General features: G+C 36.5%; 2 protein-coding genes across 2 annotated transcripts; one reads left to right on the top strand and one right to left on the bottom strand.

The window, feature by feature from the left end:
• The first annotated feature begins 477 nt into the window (after positions 1 to 477).
• On the top strand, positions 478 to 1,640 carry LOC132635044 (uncharacterized). Its single transcript, XM_060351257.1, has 2 exons — positions 478 to 796; positions 897 to 1,640. The coding sequence occupies exons 1-2, from the start codon at positions 737 to 739 to the stop codon at positions 1,485 to 1,487; spliced, it is 651 nt and encodes a 216-aa protein (XP_060207240.1). The 5' UTR covers positions 478 to 736; the 3' UTR covers positions 1,488 to 1,640.
• A 577-nt stretch (positions 1,641 to 2,217) lies between these two features.
• LOC132635043 (uncharacterized) lies at positions 2,218 to 9,162 on the bottom strand. The gene is made up of 7 exons (XM_060351256.1): positions 8,522 to 9,162; positions 4,284 to 4,343; positions 4,116 to 4,198; positions 3,370 to 3,434; positions 3,258 to 3,291; positions 3,031 to 3,101; positions 2,218 to 2,914 (listed from the first exon to the last, which is right to left on the bottom strand). The coding sequence occupies exons 1-7, from the start codon at positions 8,808 to 8,810 to the stop codon at positions 2,824 to 2,826; spliced, it is 693 nt and encodes a 230-aa protein (XP_060207239.1). The 5' UTR covers positions 8,811 to 9,162; the 3' UTR covers positions 2,218 to 2,823.
• Positions 9,163 to 10,560: the final 1,398 nt, after the last annotated feature.

The following is a 10,560-nucleotide window of genomic DNA, read 5'->3' as shown; positions in this document are numbered from 1 at the left end:
ATTTTTTATTTTTAAATTTTATGTCCAATTAAAATACATCACAGAAATTAAAAGAAAAAATTTTCTTTTAAAACAGATTAAAAAGAAAAAAGGTACTCCCTCGGACCCTTTTTAAGTGTCTTCGTTTGATTTGACACAAAATTTAAGAAATAAAAGAAAATTTTTGAATCTTGTAATTCTGAATTAAATATGTGTATATATTTGAATTGTCAACTAATCTAAATATAGAAATAAATATTCTTTTTGAAACTGATAAAAAAAAAAACTTAAATTTGGAAAGAGAGTACTTTCTTTTTATAGATTTTTTAATTTGGTGAAACGAGGAGAGGAGATTAGTTTTTTATTTTTGGTGGGGGGCGCGGGGAAGGGGTAGTCGGGGTGCTTGTGAAAAGGCAAAAACTAAACAAGAGAATAAGGCAAAATCCACAGAAAAGCTAAAACCACCACGTTGGTGTTGCATGGAAACCGAATGTCAACTCTCTTCAAATTGACCTATTCCCTTATTATTCTTTGCTTTCTAGAGGGTCGCTTCTCTTCCTTCCTTTTTCTCTCTCTCTCTCTCTGACCCCGCACTCCCTCATATAAATAAAGCCTCCCATTCTCATTGCCCCAGCATAAATTAACTTTCCCTTTTCAAGACTTTGCCGCAAAGAAAAACACAAACTTGATCACCAAGAATTTACCAACTATACAAAACCCCATTTACACCAAGAAACAAATTTCAGAATAGAGAAAAATGAAGTTGGTTTGGTCTCCAGAACAAGCCTCTAAAGCTTATCTTGATACTGTTAAATCCGTAAGTATACAATTTCTAGAAATTCCCATCATCTGTTTTTCCCCTTTTTTTCCAAGAATACGTTTGTTGATTTTTGTTGGCTTTTTCAATGTTTATACAGTGTAAGATATGTAGAGAATCTAGTGTAGCAGAGATGATATCAGCCATGGCAGCAGGATGGGACGCAAAAATGATTGTAGAAACATGGTCAAAAGGTGGTGTTATGACAACAAGTATTGGATTAGCAGTTGCAAATCATGTTACAGGTGGTAGACATATTTGTGTAGTACCAGACGAAATTTCAAGAACAGAATATATATCAGCCATGGAACATGCTGGCATGTCACCTGAAGTTGTGGTTGGAGAACCTGAAGAAGCAATGGAAGGGTTAATAGGTATTGATTTCTTGGTTGTTGATTGTAGAAGAAATGATTTTGGTAGGATCTTGGGGGTTGCTAAATTAGGACACAGAGGTGCAGTTTTGATGTGTAAGAATGCAAGTTCAAGAGTTGAGTCTGATTTTAGATGGAGGAGCGTACTTGACGGAAAATCAAGAATTGTGAGGTCTGTTTTTTTGCCGGTTGGTAAAGGTTTGGATATAGCACATGTTGGAGCCACCGTAAGTGGTGGAGGAAAGGGTGGGAAGACAGAAAGTAGATGGATTAGACATTTTGATAGAGATACAGGAGAGGAATTTGTGATACGTAAGTGATTACGTTGGTCCATTTTCAAGAAGATGGAAAATTCTTTTATTATTACTACTTTTTTTTTCTTTTGTCTTTTTCTTCACCTCTTGTTTAATTATATTTGCTTTCGGTTACGTTCTGTATATAGATAATACAAATTAATCAGGTTTTTTTTTTTTTCCTCTTCGATTTTGATATATGCTGGTGCTTATCTTGGTGAAGAAAGTTGTATATACGTAAGAAACTTTTGGATGAAATAGTACCGCCCTCCGGTCATTTTACTTGTTATGTGTTTTTTTTTTTTTTACAGGCCTCTTAAACTAAAAGGATAATTTGATTAATTTTTTCTTATTTATTCTTTAATCTTAATTTAATGCTACTAACTTTTGTACCACATAATTTCTCTTCACGTTTCACATTTATTGTATAAGGTAAAGGTGGAAATTAATAGCTAATTATATCGTGATTTTCTAAAATAAACGACCAGCAAAGTGACCGGAGGGATTAGTACTTTGCTTTCATAGTTGTTACACAAATAGACAGGATTGAACAGATCTCATCAATTCTCGCCTCATTGCCGTTACTTCTCCTATTCTTCGAGAAAAGCAATAAGCATTAAATGCTTTTATAACATCGATGGTGTTTTGGTGAGGCGTAGAGGAGTTTGATACTCTTCATGTAATTTTGTCGTTTCTGAAATATCATCTTCTAGCAAAAGAAAATGCTATGGCGTTCCAACGCATTTTAGAACAATAATTAAAGGAAAAACAATAGACAATACATATATTAAAACGTGAAACTTTCTGTCCTACTATGAGTGTCTCATAAGTCATAACAAACTATCCACGCACCGGGTCATCCGAACCCACTATTTTCGACAAGCAGTGTTTTATGTGAAATCCACAAAAATTTCATCAAGTAATAGATCTGAATCAATAATTATAAAAGTACAATGAGCAAAGATCGAAACCTGGATCCGCCTCTGTCAACATGCGCGCCCCAATACATACAAAAGACGGGTGGCCGCGTTATTCTTCTTTTGTAACTACAGGGGTTCTCACCCAGACCTGAGCTTACCTATCCAATATCAACATCTTCTAAAGAAAAGAAAGAGCAAGATCTTTTGCTTTCAGTAATGCTCTCAGCTAAAGCTTAGGCTGTGTCTAGATTCTTTTAGCTAATATGGTGTGTAACTCGTATCAAGAAACCATCATCTGAAGGACCTACAGAGATTCATACTAAAACCATTTTCGTATCATTCAGAAGTAGGACAAAGGAAATGATCAAGGAGCTGGGAGAATTTGATAGCGGAGTGCCTATGTTGGACAAGAAATCTGGCATGCCAATCTCGAGCTCTTGGAATCAGTCATAACTATCTCTGCTTCTTCGCATAGCCTTCTTTTGTGACTGGGCCTTCTTATTGTCGAGCCTCTTGCGCTCCCCAATAGAAGCCCTTTTGTATAGAGAAAGGAGATTGGTCATTCCAGAAAACTACAAGTTTGCATAAGATACACGTAACTGGTATGTAACAAGTGCATAACATACAGGCAATTGGTTTGAGAAGCTTACATCTTATTTATTTTTTTCACTTGCTCTTCAGATGGAGGTGGCGGTACATAAGAAGCAGCTTCAATTATAGCCTGCAATATTGAGATTAATGAGCGATTCATAATACACCTGTATATTGAGGAACAAATCTACTCACTGAAACATCATCTGAAACTCAAGGATGGACTTCTAACATCCAATTGGTAGAAAGTGGGAACAGTCATATAAGGAATATTCCTTATACTCACCTGTAATTTACTCAAAGCATCTTCGATGTTACCCCTGAAAAGAATCGTAGCACTCAATCAGCTCTGTGGCCTTGACTAAGCAAACAGAAAAGAATATAGTGAAGGGGCTAACTTCTGAGTTCTCGTCTTTGTTGAAGAGATCACAAGCTCTCCATCCTTGTTTATTCGATTCTTTTCCTGTTTAGGATATTAAAAATTTAGCTATAGTGTTAGGTGCAATAAATTAGATCACAATAAATATATGTGAACAGCAATAAATCACTCACAAGAAGAGGCATAATGAGCTTTTCACTAGATAGTTTTCCCCATGGAACCAAGGAAATATATCCCATTATCCCATACAGGTTTGCTAATGCTTAGCAATATAGCAAGTCCAGTAATCAGACTCGCATACTTGTACAACAAGCACCATTAATCAGTATACTTCTATCACCTAATTATTGATCTAGAATGCAGGAAAGTTATGAAGTTATCAGCATCTGTTAAAGAATTATTGCAACCAGTCCATAGCCTATTGAAACCATATATTTCAACAAATTAAAAAAAAAAAAAAAAAACAGTGGCTAAGTATCCCTTCAAACTATCATGTAATCGTGATAGATGAGATAAGACCCCCATAAGCGTTCGTGATGGTAAATTAACTAAGGGATGACTTGCTGTCTCTTTCTTTCTATATATATCACAAACCTTTTGCAAGATATGTAAAGTAGGAAGAGCCAACAATTGGACTTTAACATTCTAGTACCAATTAAAATAATAGCTAGTTGGATGAAATAAAAACTGAGATACTACCTGATCAAGACCACCAAGTTATATTTATAGAAAGAACATAAACAGTGAAAGAATGGTGTTACTCACCATTTGCAAAATCTTCTCTCTGACTCTGTCACTTAACCAATAAGCATTTTTAACATTGAACCGCATATCCACCTTGGTATTTACTGTAAAGATAGAAGCTTCTTGAATAAAAGATGGAAATAAAAACTTAGAAGGTAATCATATCTTCTGAAACAAGCTGCACCAGACCTTTATTGACATTTTGTCCTCCAGGACCTCCACTTCTTGCAAAATTAACAGTAACATAATCTGGACCAAAAAGATAGAACAAAGAAGAGCACCACCAAAAAATAATTAGTTTGTCCATTTTGTTCAGAGTTCAACAAATACAAGACATCCTGATTAATTAAGTTGAATAATTCATCAGAAGCAACACTTATTCCATGTTAAAAACTAAATCTAATTGAGTATGTAATGAACAAGAGATCACCCATTCTCATTTTTCTACCCCCTCAGCCCCCCACGTCTAAATCTAATTGAGTATGTATGAACAAGAGATCACCCATTCTCATTTTTCTACCCACTCCCCCCTCCCCCACCCCCCTCCTTCCTGATTAAGTTAAGTTGAATAATTCATCAGAAGCAACACTTGTTACATGTTAAAAACTAAACCTAATTGAGTATGTAATGAACAAGAGATCACCCATTCTCAATTTTCTACCCACTCCCCTTCCGCCCCCCCCCCCCCCCCCCCCCCCCAACAAAAAAAATCCATCTTTCACAAGAGTAGGTTACAAAGATATTTTATAGGTAGAAAGTTGGCCTTGGTTTGAGAAAATATGCATGAAAAAGAAAGCTTTTGATGATTATTAGATAGTCCAAGTGGTTTTTGGCTTTTCACTGAGCAGAAGAGCCATATTAAGCAATTTCGTACTGTAGCTGTACAACTACTTCTATCCTAAGAAGTTAAAAAGGAATTCCAGAAAAAGCTTAACTTGGCAGTAGCCTCGATAGTCTTACTCTACCTGTGGTTCAAATTTGATTAGTATCCCCATAGTCTTTGACGTTGATATTCACATTTTTTTTCCAAATGAAGGTGTGATGTCAAGGCTAGTTTGTGTGCACCTCGACTATTTCACTGGGTACTTGCTACTTCCCACTATCACAAGTATTAGGCAACTCTACGCTTAGGCTATTACATATTCTTGCTGTCCAATGTATTTTAAAATCTATGGCCACTCTAGACAAGTTTCCCTACCACTAATTGCTCTATACTACACATACAAATACCTCAAAATACTCTGCTAAAAATCCTGGATAATTCTGAGACCAAGTAAGCGAAGACTCAAGAGCCCAACCGAAAACAAAAAAGAGCCACTGAGATATAACACTCTAAGCATTACACAAAACTCATTTGATGAATTAAACAAAATAACTCATTTGAGAATCTGATCGCCTTTTGTGATAATTCCAAGCTATGCAACTATAGCACAGCCATGTGGACATCACTTCTGTAAGGTAATATATTTATACAATTATTTCTAGAATGCCATTTCATATGCAGTCAGTCAGTAGAAAAAACATTACTTTTGCTTAACCCTATAAAGTTATCAAGTATCCAAACATGGAAATGGAAGTGAAAGGTTATCAATCAATCAACTATACCTCAATCACATTCACAACTAGTTGGATTAACCACACTGTTCTATTTGTGACCATTTCAAGTGAGATGATACACCCAGGGGCGGATTTAGAGGGTGAACTTACATTGTATATATAGGGTGTATTTTCTGTGTTGTACATATATTAACTTTTGAATACCCTAAACAAATGCAAAAGGTTAGCACAAGCGGTCTAGGGTGTTCAAAATTGCTCTAGTGTCTTAGGTTCGATTCCCAGATATTTTTTATATTTAACTTTTGTTGTTTTGTCTGAACCCCTGAGTGAAAATCCTAAATCTGACACTGGATACACCGTAACACCAACTAATTATAAGTGCCAAATCTGCTTAAAGGCTATACTACTTATATTACAGTTACTTCATTTAAAAATGGGAAAATGGTCAAATTTACCCTCTAAGTATGGTTTATAGGTTAAATTTGCCCTCCGTCAAAGTTTGGGATCAACTTTGCCCTCTCCGTTAAAGTTTGGGATCAAATTTGCCCTCCCCGTTAGGATACTTGATAAATTTTCCCTTATATAGATGGAAGTCTGACTTGGACTCCACAACACAAAAAAATTAGCCATGTCGGATCCACGTAGGCTCTACATAGACTCCCAAACCCAATTCTCTTTTTAACCCGTAACCTGATTCCCAATCTCAATTCTCTTCACCCATTTCCACAACCCTAGTTCATTTTATTTTAGAAAGAGGGGAACTCAAGAGAGAACAGAAGGGCAATCAACGATATTGTTCTCCATCGAAAAGGGTCATCAGTTAGTTTATAAATTGTTGTCAATTTGTAGTCTTGGAACATCTTTTTTCATTTTGCTAATTAGTATCAACATGAAAATGTAGTGAATATGGCATATTTAGATAAACCTAGACATCTATTTACCTATGCCTTTATTATAACATAGATTACTGAATATTTTCAATTGAAATGTGGCAAATCAGTTAAATGTTTGTTGAGCTTTTGGGATAATGTTTTATAGGACCAAATGACGGGACTCGTAGCGGAGTTAACGCTAAGCTAGAGGGTTGGAGGCAGATGCTGGAGTCTAAAGGATTCAAGCTGAGTAGGACCAAGACGGAGTACATGGAGTGCAAGTTCAGTGGCGTACCAAATGAGGCTAACGTGGAAGTGAGGCTTGGTACCCAGGTCGTCCAAAAGAAAGAAAGTTTCAAGTACCTTGGGTCTATTATACAAGGAAATGGGGATATCGACGATGATGTTACTCATCGTATTGGTGCAGGGTGAATGAAATGGAGGCTCGCTTCTGGAGTGCTGTGTGACAAGAAAGTGTCACCAAAACTTAAGGGCAAGTTCTACAAAGTGGTGGTTAGACCGGCTTTGTTCTACGGGACAGAATGTTGGCCAGTCAAGAACTCTCATGTGCAGAAGATGAAAGTCGCGGAAATAAGAATGTTGCGGTGGATGTGTGGGCACATTAGGAGAGATAGAATTAGGAATGAGGACATCCGGGACAAGGTGGGAGTGGCATCGGTGCAGGACAAGATGCGGGAAGCAAGACTGAGATGGTCTGGGCATGTGAAGAGGAGAGACACAGATGCCCCAGTGCGGAGGTGTGAGAGGTTGGCTATGGACGGTTTCAGGAGAGGTAGAGGTAGGCCTAAAAAGTATTGGGAAGAGGTGATTAGAGGTGATTAGACAGGACATGTCGTAGTTTCAGCTTACCGAGGACATGACTTTAGATAGGAGGTTGTGGAGGACTCAGATTAGGATAGAAGGCTAGTAGATAGTCTCACTTATTCTCTCGCACTAGTGGTCGTAGTTTTGCTCTATCATTTATTGCCCTGTGATTTCTGCTTATATTTGTTGGCTCTTCGCTCTTGTTATTTCTTATTTTTCGCATTATTCTGATATGCTTGTCCTTATCTAACTCTTTTGTCTTGTTTTCTCTTGAGCCGAGGATCTTTCGGAAACAGTCTCCCTACTTCTCAAGGTAGGAGTAAGGTCTGCGTACACTTTACCCTCTCCAGACCCCACATTGTGAGATTTCACTGGGTATGTTGTTGTTGTTGTTGTTGTTTTATAGGACCAAATAGAGCAGCTATCACTAGCAAGTATTACAAAACAGTTGATGAAGCCGTGCATTTCTAGGTAGGGTATGTTAGAAAGAAATGGGAAGATAAACTCGTCACATATACATGCTACCAAGATATTATGCCGTCTGTGAAATCAAAAGGTAGAAGCAATAAAAAATGTCCAATTGTTCATTTATATTGCGCAACAAGAGTTCCTTGCCTATGAGTAACCCCATTTATCATAGCACCATTGCCATAGAAACACCATAATACCAGTAGGGTTGTGGCGATAGGTTAAGAGAATTGGTATTGGGAAATGGGTTAAAAAGAGAATTGAGTTTGGGGTTACTCTAGCCTATGTGAATCTGATGTGGCTAATTTTTTTGTGTTGTGGAGTCCAAGTCAGAGTTCCATCTATATAAGGGCAAATTTATCAAGTATCCTAATGGGGAGGGCAAATTTGATCCCAAACTTCGACGGAGAGGGCAAATTTGATATCAAACTTTGACGGAGAGCAAATTTAAACTATAAACCATACTTGGAAGTTAAATTTGACCTCCTTTAAAAATAGACCTAAGTCCAGACAAAGTAGAGTCCTCAATTAATAAGAAAACAAATCAAAGATTTGCATAGTACTCTGGTCTCGTGTATAAAGTTGGATCTGAAAAACAGAGATACCTTTACAAAGAGATTAAAAAGGAAAGTAAAGACACTTAAATTGGAACAGAGTTAAATTTTATGGGCAAGATGAGATTGAAAAAGAGGGAATTGGTAATACCAAGAGTAATCTTAGGAATAGGATCATTTCCAGCAGCTTGAGCTCTCTCTTTCGCATCATATAACAGTTGTTGAACCTGTGCAAGTCTCGCCGGCGACTTCTTTCCGTCACCGTCGGATGACGCCGCTGCACATCTAACCGAACTAAAAGACAGACTCCGTTGTGATAAAACACGATTATCAATGATAAAACACGGTGAGATGTGGATGAAACGAACAGTTGGGAAATGTATTGATGGACGCAATATTTCACGTACGAGAAACGTTGTGGTGGTTCTCAATGATGCCATTTTCCCGGTGCGATAGCCCCTGATAATGGTTATATTTGAAGGAGGACAATTCGCACGAATGTCCTGGTCTTTAATTTTTGGCCCGCAAATTTAAAATCTTTTTTAACTTTTGTCGCTAGCTAAAAATTTTTTGATTTCGGATTTGAACTTCCGCTCATTTAAAAATTAAAAAAAAAAATTGCAAGATTGAGTTTGAATTCGCAAGACATAATTTGGCCTTCAAAACTCTGCCTTAGAGGTGGGCGGGGTGTGGTGTACTGCTGGCTTTTGTTTGAAGTTTGTTGCCATGAGAAAATATGTCGTTTTAACTCTTAATATGTCCACAGAACCTGGGTGGGATGAAAAGCAACTACCATGGTATCCCTGTGCATGACAGTGTGGGTGTATGTTGATTTTTCTGGAGCTGTATTAAGTCTAGGTTGGAATTAAATTAAGCCTCTGTTGCCGAAGATTAGTGCCTACTTCCGCTTGGAGAAGATATTACTTCCTTCAAAAAATTTCCTTAAGGCAAAACTTTACCTTCAAGCCATAATTCTGCCTTGTGAATCCAAACATCTTCCTTGCGAAATTTTTTCTTTTTTTTTTCTTTTTTTTTTACTGAGCAGAGATTCGAACTCAGAACCTCGGAGTATTAGGCGAAGGATAAAAATTAAAGACCACCAATTTGAAGGGCAAAAATTACAGACTAGCCCCAAAGAAGGACAATCCGTGCAAAAAAAAGTTTGAAGAAGTCATTTGCACTTTTGGCCCTATTTTGTGCCGGTCTTTAATTTTGTCCTCCAAAATCAAATTTATTTCTATAAGACACAAGTCCACAAGTTGTGTCAACGCACTTAAAAGCCAGCTAGGTATAAGTTTGATTTTAAAGAGTAAAAATTTAAATACTGGTTCATTTGAAGGGAAAACCTTGCAATTATTTCTTAGAAGGCCACGATCTATTTGTTCCTTTTCTAGTTTGACGAGCTTCTTCACATTTTTTGGGTTTCAATATGTGATTTCATAATAATATTTTTGTGGCCCAGTTTTGAGCAAAACATTCACTTCTAATTTGTTTTCAATTCTGTGAAAAGACAGGAAGCCACTTGGAGACAAACTATGCAAAACTATGAAGACGATTTTCATCCAGAAATATATAATTTATAGAAAGATAATCAATATACAAGGAGAAAGGTATTGATAGGAGAGGCTCACTGCCTCTTATATCATGATATGAAATAAGAATTTAATTGGCCTAAGTCAACTTTCAAAAGCTATTTCTTAAGACGAAGATAGCTCAAAATTAAACAAAGAGGTCAAATACTAGTTTTTCGACATGTGCACGTCGAGTTGTATAGTACACATTTTTCAAAAAAAGTATAAATATTATTAAAATAAAGTACTGACCAAATAATTATCCATGAAAAATAATATACAAGTCTCACATATTTATCATATAGTGGTAATTTGCTTGTCGAGATTAAGATGTTAACATATCGTTTCAACCTATAAAAATGAAGAACCAAAATTTAATTTAAATATCTACATATTTACTTTTTGTGTAAAGTAATGCATCACAACTAATTCGACGAATATGTTAGGCATTCTTCAAATTAGATTAGATGTAAAAGGTAGTACATGATTGAATACTAATAAAAAGAAACGCAGATTTATCCTTCCAAAAATCCAAATTACCTTATCGCATCCAGAACAAATGATGAAGAGTGAAGAACGATACGTGAGGGAAAAAATATATACAAAAATGACAAGTACG

Source organism: Lycium barbarum, chromosome 4 (genome assembly GCF_019175385.1).
Source record: "Lycium barbarum isolate Lr01 chromosome 4, ASM1917538v2, whole genome shotgun sequence".
Lineage (NCBI taxonomy): Eukaryota > Viridiplantae > Streptophyta > Magnoliopsida > Solanales > Solanaceae > Lycium > Lycium barbarum.
The sequence above is the reverse complement of the archived record's forward strand: the minus strand, read 5'-3'. Positions and strand labels throughout refer to the sequence as shown.

Excerpts from the sequence above, each read along its gene's own strand:
- LOC132635044 (XM_060351257.1), top strand. The coding sequence starts at position 737 with ATGAAGTTGGTTTGGTCTCCAGAACAAGCCTCTAAAGCTTATCTTGAT. Across the intron at positions 797-896 it reads ATCTTGATACTGTTAAATCC|TGTAAGATATGTAGAGAATC; the intron begins GTAAGTATACAA and ends ATGTTTATACAG.
- LOC132635043 (XM_060351256.1), bottom strand. The coding sequence starts at position 8,810 with ATGGCATCATTGAGAACCACCACAACGTTTCTCGTACGTGAAATATTG. Across the intron at positions 3,102-3,257 it reads ATGCTTTGAGTAAATTACAG|GCTATAATTGAAGCTGCTTC; the intron begins GTGAGTATAAGG and ends TCAATATTGCAG. Across the intron at positions 2,915-3,030 it reads GTGAAAAAAATAAATAAGAT|GGCTTCTATTGGGGAGCGCA; the intron begins GTAAGCTTCTCA and ends TCTATACAAAAG.